The 14,921-nt window shown below is 44.1% G+C and overlaps 3 protein-coding genes and 1 non-coding gene across 4 annotated transcripts; 2 read left to right on the forward strand and 2 right to left on the reverse strand.

The window, feature by feature from the left end:
- The first annotated feature begins 173 nt into the window (after nt 1–173).
- LOC116205720 lies at nt 174–3,697 on the forward strand. Its single transcript, XM_031538368.1, has 4 exons — nt 174–884; nt 1,128–1,644; nt 2,684–3,226; nt 3,380–3,697. Exons 1-4 carry the CDS (start codon nt 448–450, stop codon nt 3,482–3,484), a joined length of 1,602 nt encoding a protein of 533 aa, XP_031394228.1. The 5' UTR covers nt 174–447; the 3' UTR covers nt 3,485–3,697.
- Nucleotides 3,698–5,746: 2,049 nt separating this feature from the next.
- On the forward strand, nt 5,747–7,679 carry LOC116202763 (phosphoglycerate mutase-like protein AT74H). The gene is made up of 5 exons (XM_031534373.1): nt 5,747–6,378; nt 6,485–6,604; nt 6,693–6,906; nt 7,138–7,218; nt 7,296–7,679. Exons 1-5 carry the CDS (start codon nt 5,880–5,882, stop codon nt 7,441–7,443), a joined length of 1,062 nt encoding a protein of 353 aa, XP_031390233.1. The 5' UTR covers nt 5,747–5,879; the 3' UTR covers nt 7,444–7,679.
- A 1,262-nt stretch (nt 7,680–8,941) lies between these two features.
- Nucleotides 8,942–9,014, reverse strand: TRNAA-AGC. The gene has a single exon. It is a non-coding gene; the product is annotated as a tRNA-Ala (tRNA).
- A 331-nt stretch (nt 9,015–9,345) lies between these two features.
- On the reverse strand, nt 9,346–13,193 carry LOC116205357 (BTB/POZ domain-containing protein At1g63850). Its single transcript, XM_031537936.1, has 4 exons — nt 12,524–13,193; nt 11,874–12,245; nt 10,203–11,188; nt 9,346–9,780 (listed from the first exon to the last, which is right to left on the reverse strand). Exons 1-3 carry the CDS (start codon nt 12,944–12,946, stop codon nt 10,247–10,249), a joined length of 1,737 nt encoding a protein of 578 aa, XP_031393796.1. The 5' UTR covers nt 12,947–13,193; the 3' UTR covers nt 9,346–9,780; nt 10,203–10,246.
- Nucleotides 13,194–14,921: the final 1,728 nt, after the last annotated feature.

Below are 14,921 nucleotides of genomic sequence, written 5' to 3' on the forward strand. Positions count from 1 at the left end.
TTTGAGGAAACACATACTCATGTTTCATCAATGCGTGCTATACCGCAGATAAAATAGCTCTGCATGAGCTGTACATTACTCGTCGTGTACAATTTACCATCAACTTTCTATTTTAATTTCCGGCGAATAATTAGCAATAAAAATCATAAAAGAACGAAACAATTAATAAAAACATCCACGAAACAGAAAAAACGCTGTAGGCTCTCTCTCCCCCTCCATTGTCTCTGTCATCTGCTTTCCCCTTCTGATCTACCCAGCAGTAATTGTGAATGGAGTCGACTCCCACAGTGCGCCTTCCATTACGTCCCTTCTCCCATCCATTGAATTGATTGATCCAGCCGAAACCCTCAGCTCTCATCCCTTAACAATGCGGAGCCCTCCGATCCCATCCCTCAGCTCCGAGTGATTGATCTGTAAACCTTGCTTTTGACAACGGAAACAAAGAGGATGAAACCGGCGACGACCCTGAAAGATTCGGAGAAATTGCTCCTCTGGGATCACCAGATGAGAAGCCCATCTGGCGGCGGCGGCGGGCCCCCGGCGTCTGGGCCGCAGTCCAGGGCCAAGCTCATGCTCTGGCTCATCCTCATGGTCTCCGCCACTTACGTCCTCTACACGCTCAAGCTCGTCTCCACCTCCAAGGCCTGCGGCGGCGAGGACTGGCCCTTTGCCTCTTCCACCTCATCCTCCAGCTCCGCCTCCCGCCGCCTCGCAGCCTCCTCCTCCACCGCGGAGTTGATTCGGAATCGGACGGAAACAATTACAGATAACGATTCTCGAGAAGCCCAGCTGAGGTCGGAGAGGACGGAGCTCCGGCATGTGGTTTTCGGCATCGCCGCATCCGCAAAGCTGTGGGAGCAGAGGAAGAACTACATTAAGCTCTGGTAATGTCAGCCGCACTCTTTCACACAGCGCCGACAATGCTCTCATTCAGTAACTAAGCTCTAATCGGTTCCATTCGATTTTGCTTGAAACTGGGTTTGAGGAATAAGTGTCAGCTTCAGTATTAGCTCTACTCTGTTCTGATTCAGTGACCGCATTTTTCAAGTTAGAGCGGCCATTGAATCTGTTGATCAGTTGAATTTGGTGGAGATCTCATGTGGGAGTGTTGGATTTTGCACATGCAGGTACAGGCCCGAGGAGATGAGGGGCATAGTGTGGCTGGACAGTCCCGTGAAATCCGGCCCCAGCGACGAGTCCCTACCCCCGACGAGGATCTCCGGGGACACGTCTGGATTCCCGTACAAGAACCGGCAGGGACACAGGTCAGCCATACGGATCTCGAGGATCGTGTCGGAGACGCTCCGGCTGGGGCTGCCGGACGTGCAGTGGTTCGTGATGGGGGACGACGACACCGTGTTCGTCACGGAGAATCTGCTGAGGGTGCTGAGGAAGTACGACCACCGGCAGTTCTACTACATCGGGAGCCTGTCGGAGAGCCACCTGCAGAACATCTTCTTCTCGTACAGCATGGCGTACGGCGGCGGGGGGTTCGCCATCAGCTACCCGCTTGCGGTGGCGCTGGAGAAGATGCAGGACGGCTGCATCCGGAGGTACCCGGGGCTGTACGGCTCCGACGATCGGATGCAAGCCTGCATGGCCGAACTCGGCGTCCCGTTGACAAAGGAACTCGGTTTTCACCAGGTCCCCATTTCTTTCCCTTTTCCATTTTTCTCCTTACTTTACGTACTAGTTTAACATTCGTATTAATTACTCAAAAGGGTATTTTGGGATTTTTCTTTGGAGTTTGTTTGTTCTTGTCCTAACGTTGAGGCTTTAGTCTAACTTAATAATAATTGAAGAAATTGGTTAAGTAAAACGAAATTTCTGGAAATAAGTATATATTATTATTATTTCCTGAAAAGGAGACACTCTCAAGTGGAAGTTGTTGAGGTCCCTTTCTTTTCGGACTTCATTTCGCCATAATTTTACTCTTTCCTTATGCGGGCAAAGTCGTAATCGCCTTTTATCGGAGCAGTAATCATTCGACCGACTACTTCGTCGGGACAACTTGTTGTCCGCAACACTAAACCGTGCAAAAATGTATGCTCTCTTTGTCATGTGTTCTATGGTCGGTGATACCTCGGATACGTTAGATTGCGATTGTGGAACAACTTGTCTAAGGATATGTTTCATCATTTTTTAATTTATTCCTAAGTTTAAAGTAATGGGCATGTTGAAATTTAAGACGGGCGTGATAATTATTGTTTTAGATGTGTAGTTTGGGGTGTGGTCTGACATTTCACGGGCAATCATCTCGATGCTGTCTACGACTACACTTGGATTCTTAGAGGTCTTTGTGGGTCCCAGCTGTCGGTGGGGTGAAGTCAGTGCCACGCGCGGCCTCTGTCCGTGCAGCACACTCTCTTTGCCGCCTAAACGATTTTGACTTTTCTTATAGCTTGCCCAGAAGATGCGAAGATACTCACTTCGGTCTTCGAAAATTCCTTTTTATTCATTGAGGTCCTGAAAGAGACCAAAGGAATGAATTTAGTTCTCGTGATCCATTGAACAACTATCTCTTGACAGAAGAGGGAGCCTTCAATAGATAAAATTCGAGAACGAACTTAACTTAAAGAAAGTGGCCTGTTTTGGCATGATTAGAGCTTCACTGTTCGAATTACACTTGATATTATTGTTGTTAGTTGATCGTGACGATTATTTTTGGTTGGACTTCTTTCAGTATGACGTTTACGGAAACCTTTTCGGGCTGCTCGCTGCTCACCCGGTGACACCCTTAGTTTCCCTTCACCACCTCGACGTGGTTGAGCCCATCTTCCCCAATGTGACCCGGGTCCAAGCCCTGCAGAGGCTCACCGTGCCAATGAAGCTTGACTCAGCTGGCCTCATGCAGCAGTCGATCTGCTACGACAAGAAGCGGGGGTGGACTGTCTCGGTTTCATGGGGCTTTGCGGTCCAGATTTTCCGTGGGACCTTCTCCCCCCGAGAGATAGAAATGCCCTCGAGGACCTTCCTCAACTGGTACAAAAAGGCAGACTACACAGCTTATGCCTTCAACACTCGGCCTGTCAGCAGAAACCCATGCCAGAAGCCCTTTGTCTTTTACCTGTCGAATGCAAGGCTCGATTACGAGAAGAACCGGACTGTGAGCGAGTATGCCAGGCATCGAGTCCCTCATCCTGCGTGCAGGTGGAAGATGGCCAATCCTGAAACTATTGACTATGTGGAGGTCTATAAGCCAACGGATCCAAATATGTGGGATAGGGTAATTCCTTTTCTATGGTTAAGTTGGCTTCTCTTTATAAGAAGTTTTCTGTCAAACAGGACTTCGATCGTTTAGAACTGGCACTCAATAGAGCTAATTTCTAACTGCAATCTTTTTTACTCTGGGCTTTTTGTTTCTTGGATTGATGGACAGTCTCCGAGACGGAACTGCTGTAGGATCATGAAGTCATCCAAGAAAGGAAGCATGAAGGTTGACGTGGGTGTATGTAGGGAACGCGAGATCAGTCAGGTGAGGTGACGACTGATCAATTTTATTATTTTATAGGCCATAGTTATCAGTGATCCGTAACATATAATGGTAGCTCCCAGCTCTTCCTCTGTCATTCTGACTCTCATTATTCATTCTCATGCTTCCACTCGCGAACGCCAGAGGGGGCTGACGAATTGTTGTCATAAACGAAACATATTTATTCATGTATAAAAAAAGGAGCAGCCCGTCTCGTGTCTCATATATGTATGTCTTTAACGCTAAGGTCTTCCAGTTGGATCTGTAAGCCCCATGTTGATCAAATGGCCATGAGGACCTTATGAACCGTCATGACATGAATGGAAGGATTGCACCAATCTTGTAGGAATGAATCAATTCTCATGGATGAACTCATGATTCCGACCCGAGGCTTTACGATATGTTTTGAGAGAACGATTCTTCCAGACTCAAGAAAAGCATTTTATGTCATTCTTGCATTAACGAAAGCAGTTTATGGCATTCTTGCCGTGCGGCATAAGCGGACTTAGGAAGGAAGGACAGCCTGGTTGAGGAGAAGTAAGTTGGTGGACAAAATCGAAAATGGGATAGAAGTTTAAGGACTAAAACGGACTTGGTTCTAAGTACAAGTCTCTCTCTTCAAATACGTCAAATATTTTGTCGGGCAAACTTTTTCGTCTCGATTGAGGACTAGATCTGACTCTCCGGAACGGAAGGACTAAAAATGGGCCTGCCCAGACTCTTCCCGACATATTAATGGGTCGCCAAGATGGCGGGCCCCTACCAACTCTTAATGGTTAATTGTCCTTATATGATTTTTAATCATTCGACATAAATACTGTTTGATCTTTTAGTTAGATGTGATCAACGATGCTTTATGCGATATCGACATGGGTTTGTCTGAAACGTTATTGTCGGTCATATTTACATTCTTTTGAATTTTTAACCAGCAAACCATGAATTATAAATATAATGATGTCCAATTTCCAGGTAACATTCCACACCTCCATTCTTTCTTCAAAGAGAAGGCGATAGATAGATAGATAGAGAGACATGCCGGCGATGAGCCGCCACCGTACCTTTCCAATCGCTTTATGATTATTCAGAAGATGGTTTCATTGAACACTCAAGGTCGAAGCAACCCATAGGTAAGCCTAGAGAGGCTCCTCAGAGCCATGTTTGTTTCGCGAGAAAGAAACCGGTACCAAATGCAATTAATCCCATGAAAGAAGACCGGAATTGGTACTAAATGCAAGTTAACCTGGAAAGAAGACCCGATGAGAAACGATCACGGCTCGACCACAAATTTTCAAAGGAAGAAAAATGGATGAGAATTGAAAGAACAAGGCTTGTTCAAGTTCCCCCATGGAGAGGATTGCAAGGCCAGCAAAAGGCGGTAAAGGGAAATTGGTACGCCTCCTCAGAGCTGACAATAACGCTTCATTTTGGGCCGGACCCATCAGAATTTCATCAAGGCTGGGCCTTGGAAAAGCATCTCCAGGCCCATATACATCTCTCTCTGTTGATCTGCACCTCTTCCTAGCGTCATCGCATACATCGATGCATATGGTCAGAATTTTCGGTTCTAGGTGACGTTGAATGATTTATTTTTGGTTCATCAATTCTCATAGATCATAACACCCCATAGTCAGTGGTGTCGTCGAGTGACCCAAAGCTGATCTGTTTGGATCAACCGTAAAAACATATTAGGACTTATTATTCGAAGGAGAACAAACTTCGAGGAATTCTTCTTCCGTGGGGGAATTACTTGGAGGCATTGCGAAGTGTCATTGACACGATTCTTGCTTAAGTTCGGAAATGGCCATCTTTCCAGAGATGGCATAAAAGGGACTATGGCTGACTATATGAAACGCGACCAAAGTTTCAAAAAACGAATATCTCCGGCATAAACTCGATCCCGTAAGAGCAGTCAAACAATGAGCGCGCTCATGTGTTGGTCCTCCGTTCAGTCGCAGCGACTGCAATCTGCAAAGACACATTTGTGACCGTTCAACCATACTTAGTTTTCGACGGTTCACCTGACAAGCCAAAAACATCAACACCAATGCCAATGGGGCCTAGCCCAAGTTGAACCGTAAAATCCATATCGACCACGCATTGTTCCACATGCATCTAACCTACCTTCCTGCATTGGTCCCGATACTGCGATGGTACTAGAGAAGTCAGCTCCTGATATCGACCTTTTCAACCTGACACACCTAAACTTCAACAACGTGCTCGATTAGTTCGGCAGATTGTATGCCACGGTGATTCATCCATTAGCAGCGAGAGTCCGGCCTACCTCAGTCCCGGGCAGTGAGGTGTCGGGGCTTTAGAACCGTAGATATTTGCCATATAATTGTATAACTGCTTAGCTTCTCATCCACATAATTTGATCAGGACTTCTGCTTCCAAGCCAAAACTAAATATGACCACTCTTCATCTCAAATTGTCTTCACCTTCTTCCCTTCCTATCCCACAGAGCATTCGAACTCTTTCTAATACCATTCAATGCTGCGCAAACCCGAAGGAGACCAATCCTAGGACAGTTATCCCGACCAACGGGCATGTGGCCTTTCCTGAGATGGACCTCCTTATCCGGCGGGCTGTTGTCCCGCCTCCCCGGCCTCGTAGGATTATCTTGGTCCGGCATGGGCAGAGCGAAGGGAACGTGGACGAGAGCATCTACACGAGGGTCGCGGACCCCAAGATTGGGCTCACTGATGTGGGCAAGCTCCAGGGCCGGGAGTGCGGGCTGAGGATCAGGAAGATGATCGAGGACGACGGAGGGAAGGACTGGAAGGTGTATTTCTACGTTTCGCCATACAAGCGGGCACTCCAGACGTTGGACCACTTGGGCCGGGCGTTCGAGCGCCACAGAATCGCTGGAGTGAGAGAGGAGCCTCGCCTGAGAGAACAAGATTTTGGTGAGTTACAAAATATCGAACTAATACGGTGAATCTATCATGTATAGATATGTTGCCACAACATTCTAGCGCGTCTTACATTTTTGTTCATCTGTATCACGAAAAGGGAATTTCCAGGACAGAGAGAAGATGAAAATCGAGAAAGCAACCCGAATGGTATATGGTCGTTTCTTTTATAGATTTCCTAATGGAGAATCTGCAGCAGATGTGTACGACCGAATCACAGGTAACAGTCTTATGTGTCAATCGTGTCTGCACGAGAATATGATCATAGAAAGTGTGAAAACAGATGCAATATAACAGTGGAAATACAGGATTCAGAGAGACCTTGAAAGCGGATATCGACAAAGGAAGGTTCCAACCGCCAGGCGAACAAAACCAGAACGTGAACTTGGTACTAGTTTCTCATGGTCTTACGCTCCGAGTGTTCCTTATGAGGTGGTACAAGTGGACAGTGAAGCAATTTGAGGGGCTGCATAACCTGGGCAATACGGGAATGATCGTAATGGAAAGGGGCCATGGTGGAAGGTAATTCACACCGATTAATGCTGCTACCTCTGAGTTTATATTAGCCCGACCCCCGCCAAAATGAATGCCAGAGATCGTATTTATTGTCTAACAGCACTCGCTAACGCTATGTCCTAATTTATCTGGAACTGGAACCACCTTCAACTTATCTGAATGCATAGACTGTTGACGTAAAAGCGGAATTGTTATTTTACGGGATGTGTTCAATCTCCAACCCTTCGATATCTGCAGATATAGCTTACTAGTACATCACGATGAGAAGGAGCTCAGGGAGTTTGGACTGACGGATGAGATGCTGATTGATCAGGAATGGTAATTTCAGGCAGTAATGAAGTCTCTGCTCTTCGATTGCATTCGCCTTCAGGACTAATCCAATGTGTCTTTGTTAGGCAAAAGCAGGCGAAACCTGGGGAGCTGAACTACGACTGCCCCATGTTGAATTGTTTCTTTCCTCACTTCAACACCGAGATGGAAAAGATATCGGATAAGAATGCCGTGATTGTAAGCAAAGAAGTCGAGGGGATTTCCGGTGACTAGCATGGAATGCACGAAGAACGCATGTATAGAAGCACGGCATTTCCTTATCAATCATTATAAATGAATACGTGCTGAATCTCTGCAGAATTCGGGTTTTAGTTCTGCTACTAATCTTTTTTTTTTATAATATTAGCAACTCTTTCTGATCTAGGATGAGAAATAGAGACGGCTTCTTTGATAACTGTATGTACATACTACGAGCATCAATTACGACGCTCCATCTGCAAGATTACACATATTAAACCGAGTAAGAAGCAAGAATGTCTCGACAAGGAGGGAGAAAAAAAAAAATAATAATAAAGTAAAAGGGGAGAAATATAGCGGAAGTCCTAAAAGTTTGACATTTTTATCGATTGAATCCTATAAGTTTTACTTTGAAATTTTTAGTTTTATAACACTTGCTCCTTCGACACTCTTCCCTCGTATCGTTACTGAGCACTAGGTTGATGATGTGGAGTTTGACAATGTTAAATATTTTCCAAGTGTCCATCATGTATACAAGTGGAATTTAAAACAATATTAAAAAAATGTTTTCAAAAAAACATAACATAAAAAAGAAAAACAAAGGAAAATGAAAACCAGCATGATCCCCTTGTCGGGGCTATTTGTTGGCGGTGAGGCCTCATTGACGGCCAGATCTGAAGCTTTCTGGCGGACCAGAAGCAAGTCGATATACGAGGAACCGTGATTTTATGGATGCTGCACTAACCGGTTGCTCATTAAGGTCAATTATTGATCGATCCAAATCACTGAAGCTCCGAATGAGGAGTAACTCGAGCACCGGCAATTATGATTCTCTCTCCCAATCTCATTCTCCCATGTAACCATCACCCACTTGTTGCTTTCCCTTTGATTTCATCACTTACATGCATCATTCAACTTTTGCTGCAATTGCTAATTGATTTGCAATTTGACCAATTTCTCTTGTTATCTAGTTGATTCTTGTTAGGATTTAGACTTATTGAGAGACGGGTAAGTTTCCTCGATAGATTTTTGGAGAATGAAATCTTTTTTTTTTTTTTTGTTGCCATTTTGGTTTACAGAGATCCCCATGGATCTCTAATGTAGGAGGTGTGGGCCTTGACGGCAGCTCCAATCATGGGATGAGCTGACACGTTCATGGTTAATTGCCGACCTCATCCCTGAGGTTGGGGGTCGCCAACAAGCCCCCCATCCCCGGCAACCACCTAGCCCCCGAAAAGGGGCTTTTTTTATGTTATGCTTTTCGAAAATATTTTTTACTATTTGTATATATTCCACGTATTTATTTAATAGACACCTAGAAAATATTTAACAGTGTTAACGTCCATGTCATTAACCGTTCGTCCTAAGTAACGATTTGGACCAAAAGTGTCGATGGAGCAAACGTTATAGGACTGAAAAATTCAAAGAATAACTTATAGGACTAGATTGAGAAAAACGTTAAACTTTTAGGACTTCCACCGTATTTCTCCCAAAAGAAAAGAATCGCAGAAGCAGCAAAAAATCACACTATAAATGGAGATGCGGGGTATCGATCCCCGTACCTCTCGCATGCTAAGCGAGCGCTCTACCATCTGAGCTACATCCCCCTGTTGCCTCCTTGGCTGTCAAGATTATTTATCAAATCAAGTTTGATCTCATCTGGTAAGACTTCCCTTATAATCGGAAAAGGAGGATCAACAGATTTTTGTCCATACACATTCATCCTGATAAATCATTCTCAAAAGGTGCTCCAGGAATTATCAATTTCAGCCAAAAATGCGAAGGTTTACTATGTTATTTGGAGTCTGAAGTTTGAACTTCCATTAATCATCCAACCTTGTAAAAAGAAATCCATAGCTTAGCCATCAAAATGGCCATTCTATCTCGACAGAGATAATAGTCATTCTATCACAGATTGGAACCTTGACCACCATTAACTTCACTAAAATGAGCAACAACTCATAATAGGTAATCAACATATATACCGAAATAAAATAAATTATATGGGCAACTGAAACCGTTTTCCGGGAGAAAAAAGAAAAAAAATTATATAGTAGTTGAAACCGTGCATCTTTTCACAATTGCGGTGATTGCCGCTGTTCCTGTTTTTCGGCGAGACAACTGAGGTAAGTAATTCACATAGCTGCCCTCATTAATACCGACTATATCATTCATTTCCAAAATTAGCCAAGCATGAACATAGATCCACAGCAAGCCTAATCCACTATAACAGAACTCTTCACATGATGTCTAGTAGGATGCACGGTAACCGTACCGAGGACTTCAATGACTCAACCCATGAGTGTTGCGATCCCAATGTTGAAATAGAATGTAAATTTGCAGCATTTGGAAATCCTTGCAAGTCCATGTGATCTGCCAAAGTTCAAGCAACACCGGATTAGTTTGCTTGCTTTACTATGATGAGTGCAGTAACTTTGGCATCATCTAACAGTGCCACGCAGAATTACCGATGTCTAACTCCTTATATTCTAGTGAGACAAGGTATCAATAGTGAAGGTCATACATCATTTCCATAATTTGGGTATCAGCAAGAGATTTGTCAGGGCATCAGGCCCTGAAAATGGGGCATGGATAGCAATGAATGAAGGAGAAACAGATTTCTCTATTCAGCATAAACTGAAAAAGCTGTCAGTGAATATCCAACGTTCTAAAAATTAGGTATTGATCTTTAAATGAGCTACAATCCTCTATCAATGGCCACACTCGTGTGTACTCTAATGTTCCTCACAGGGTTGAAGAATTAAGTCGAGAAAGGGCTGAAGAGAGAGAAACACCTTAAGAAAAACATCATCTGCTGTTGCCATGGGAACACAAATTTTCATGAGTTCTCAGCAGGTCCGGCAGTTATCTGCAGCTGCCTCAGTGGCCGCTGCTCCCCATTCCGTCTCCAAAAAGCCCTTCTCCACCAAACCTCGAACCCTCTTTGTATGTTGGGGCAATCCTCGCCCGAGTTCAAGAACCTATCAAACCAAGCAAGCATTATCTCCTGCTGCCAGGCCAGAGGGAGGGTAAGAATCGTATTGCTGAGACCCTCTTCAATTAAGTGCCTATCAAGCCCTCTTGAAGCTCTCCTCATCCACGCGAAATCGTCATAAAAGGGCACCAACCAGGTCCTTAGAAGCAGACACCTCGCATCCTTCGAAGCCAAAAGCTGCCCCTTCCCAATACCCACAAACAATCTCGCTGTCACCCCACTGACCTCGAACCTGTGGACTGCAGGTACTTTAGGATGAGCTGTGGATAGTTCGGATTGTGAAGCCCATGATTTTAGGAAATCCTCAGCAATGTTTCTATCGATTAATATATCCAAAATCCAATGCAAATTATCAGCCTGCCGAGCAATCTGAGCAACCTCAGACAAGTCTGATTCTGCAGCCTGCAAGAAATGCTTACAAAGCAAGTGCAAGCATCCCTCACAAGCGGAATATAAAGAGTCCTTTCTGATATCAGTCTGTGAAGAGTTCTCACGGAGCATCTTAGAGACTAGCCCTTTCATGTCTCGCCTGGCCTTCTCATCCTTACCTTCAAGAACTACATGCAGAAGCTTCAGTAGAACATCTTCATTCTCCCCTCCCTCTTCGGTTCCGTTGGAAACCTCCACAGACACCCTCTTTAGAACTTCACCGGCAGCAACTCCATCAAATCGGAGCTTCGACAGTAATGAGGCTACTTTTTCTTCTTCATCTTCAGCCCATGGGGCTGCTTCAAGGTATTCCAAACAGGACAATACCCCTGCATCAAAGCCAATTGCTGCCGAGACCTAGAAAAAAATGTTAAACCAATTAACTTTACTGACCAGCACCCATCTAACCGTATTTTCAGAAAAAGAACTATTGCATACTCGAAGGAAATGTTCTTTAATAATTCTGCGGAAAAAGTTGGTGAATACAATTACGGTCCATCCTAAATTCTCAATTATCATTGGCTCAGAGAACCAAATTTTTCTGCGCATGAAGACGTCACAGTAGTTTAAGTTCATTGTTTACCAGATTGTCACATCATTATGATTGAATCATACCATAACGCTACTTCATAGACATGATATGATCCAAAGACACACCAAGAGGTTAGTGTTTGACAATCTGCCTTTAACTGGAGCGCCATTGTCCACATCAGAGACGCAATAAAAGCTACAACAAATTAAAATATTCTATGAACCGTAAACCTGAAACAAGCTCAATTCCTGAGATAAATCTGAGACAAAATGTAAATAAGCCGGGAGAAAACGACAGAATGCTAAATTTAAATTATCCTGTAACTGCACTGGTCATCCTCCATAAGTTCATAGTAGTAAGCAATTGGGACTTTGAGAGCTCAGACAAATTAAAACATGACAACAACATGCCAACACCTAACTGACAGAAATAGTACAAGCTCTATCGAGATTTTGGATCATAAAACCAAATTAAGCATTAATCTAAGGAGGAAAAAGCAGAGGATTTTACCTTCAAGATACCGAGAACGCGGCTAACATCCTCCTTCATGAGCATCCTCCTCAAGTCCTCGCAGTACATCAACCTCAGAGCCTCAATGTAAACCTCAATATCCTCGCAGTCCGCAATCTCCACAATGTATGGCACCCTCGCCCTCTGCTGCTTTATCCAATGATCAGACAGCTTCACTGCGAAGAAGCGACTATGAGCCACGAGAATCTGTCGATGGACGCTCATGGAGACGCTGATTCCATCCTTGGAGCTCAGGGTAAGCTTGATGTCGCCCGTAGCGGCGTCGTTGAAGAGATTCCCAGGACTTTTCGAGGCCAAAATGTCCGAAATCCGCTGCATAGCTAATGCCTGCCTATCCACTGGAGGTGGAACCTGGTGCAGAACATTGCCAAAACGATCAATTAGCCATAGACTGCATTGTAGTAATAACTGACAACATCATGAATTTCCCCGAAGACCGTATCAGTTGGGAGAAATTATCTCCACAACATCGTCTCCATCTAATTATGTTAATTTCCTCACCGACAGCAAATGCGACTGTTAGAAGCCCAAACTAATCATAGGAATACACGGAGCTGCTGCTGCTCCCACTGCACTGTCGGGCAAGAAGAAGGCGGACGAGGAGGGGGAGGAAGAGAGTTCAACGATACCTGAGCTTTGGGGGTCAAAGGGTTCATAATGGGATGGTGGGGAGTGGGGATCTGGGCACGAGGGTGGATGTCGGGCTCGCTGGCCATCATCTCGAAGAGGGTGGGACTGGATCGGGCCTTCTCGTGCAGCGGGGGAGGCGGCGGAGAAAGTGGGTTGAGGAGCCCCGCCGTGAGAGCAGAGTTGAACTTGGTGAACCCGTTGCTGCCATCGTGGTGCCCGGAGGTGTACTCCATGCCTGGCGACGGTGAGAACCGGACCCGGAAGGGGGAGTCTGGAGGGGTCGGCAGGATTTCAGGCTCCGGGCTGGCGGCGGAGGTAATGTTGGTGGGAGGGGTGGTAGCGTCGCCACGGCACTTGCGGCGCTTGGGCTTGGCGACTGGTTGGACTTTAAGCTGGGTAGTGGTAGTTGCTGCTGTGGCCATGGAAATGGGATTGAAGGAAATGATTTTGTTTTTGTTTTTTTCCCTTTTTTTTTGTTGTTGTTGTAGTCAATTTCGGGATTTTTTCATCGTAAACAAGGGAAACTGATGTCGTTTAGCTTCGGGCATTGAGCATCAGAGTCGGAGTGAAGTGAAGGACAGCGAGAGAACGAAGGACGGCGGGGGAACCGAGAGAGGGCAGAGAGAGATGGAAGTAAAAGACGTGGGAGCGGACTGGAAGAGCAATAAATGGTGACAGAAATAGAAGAGAGAAAAAGGAAGGAATGAGATGAGATTTTTTTTTTGTTAGAAATAGAATTTAGAAAAAAAAAAACATGATTTATTATTATTAATTTTAATATCATAAGGCGAACATTTTCTGTTTCTCGGACACTCATGCCGTGTCCTTCCCGCCCCATCTCATCCCCTCACATGCTTTCTGTTAGGATGGGCAAAGGGAAAGAGAAGAGTACGGCGGTGGCCCCATTGGTGGAAAGGCCGAGACCGGCGAGTAACCGGTCCACACCTCCACAGTTACGATCACGAACAATTGGGTCGAGAGTCGAGACCATAAATTTCTCGTGTGAAATTAAACGTTCACGATTCATATGAATATAGATGAAGAAGTTGGACCGCTGGTGAATTAACGATAACTTTCGTATAATGCATGCTCATGGCCATGAAACTTATTCATTTAGCTGGATTGTCATGCTACGGGTCAGGGTCCAACTAGTCCCTTTAGAGATTTTGTGTGAATAGAAGGGGAAGAAAGAAAATGGATGAGATGAATGGAAAGTATGGTCTTCTCTTCTCTCCGACTTTCTTTCCATTATCCTTCTTGTCCCTCTCCAAAAGCTCCCTCTAGACCAAGGAAAGCACTTTCCCTCCCTCTATTTCCCTCTTTGCAACTTCCCTCCAATGATTTCATGTGCCTATATCAAGAATCCTATTCCATAGGACAAGTCCGCGTATCATATAGAAAACAAAAAATTTATGAATACGGTGACGATTTTGATCAGTTATATATTTCCTTTTTCTTACGTAATTCAAAAAAAAAGAAAAAAGATATGACTCTTTCATAAATTTCACTTCTTCTAAAATAGGATTCTGATTACACTAGGTTAAAAACGTCTCCATTCAAAATGCAAATTTGGTTAATAAAGGAGTAGGAATTTCCCAAATAGTAAACATTAATTAAGAGGAAGAAAGGTGGAAAAGAAGGGTCTTTCTTTAAGGTTATTTGGGGCAGTTGGCTTTTGGCTTTTGGCTTTTGGGAATGGAATGTATGGATGATAGTGGGGAATGCGTGAGGATCAGCCTCTTGATGACTTCATTATAGGTTTTACGGATTTAGGAATCCCATATTTAAAAAGATAAAAGTCAATATATTTATAAAAGAGTTAAAATACCATTTATTTTTTTTTAAAAAATTAAATATTACCACACATCAATTTAAGTTTTTAAATTAAATATGAAGAATTTAATCACTTATAAATTCAGTAAAAATTTTAAGAATCGAAATGTGATAAGAACACTCTCGCAATCCTCTCTTGAGAGATGGGAAAAGAATTTGGTGAGGCCCCACGTATGTGTTTCTGGATCCATGTTGCCTTCGATGATAGAATGGAGCAATGTCTTTAGTTGGTGGGATTGCTTCACTTGTCAGTTTTGTTGCCAGTTGTGTCATGTGTGGGTTCATTTTGGAATTATTGCTACTTCTTCCTCCATTTTGGATCAATCCAATTGAGTACGTTCCCCCCCCCCCCCCCCCCCCCCCTCTTTTCCCAGTTGGTAGCACGTTTCCCCTTTTCTTTGTTTTCTTTTTGCCCCTTTTTTTAATATATTTTTATAAATACTATAATGTATTATATATTGATTAATGATGATGATAATAATATCGATAATATCAATGGGAAACGAAACGAATTATTTGGTATAATTATGCCGTTCTTGTTTTGTGGCCGAAGGCATTATTTGT

Source organism: Punica granatum, chromosome 4, assembly GCF_007655135.1.
Source record: "Punica granatum isolate Tunisia-2019 chromosome 4, ASM765513v2, whole genome shotgun sequence".
Lineage (NCBI taxonomy): Eukaryota > Viridiplantae > Streptophyta > Magnoliopsida > Myrtales > Lythraceae > Punica > Punica granatum.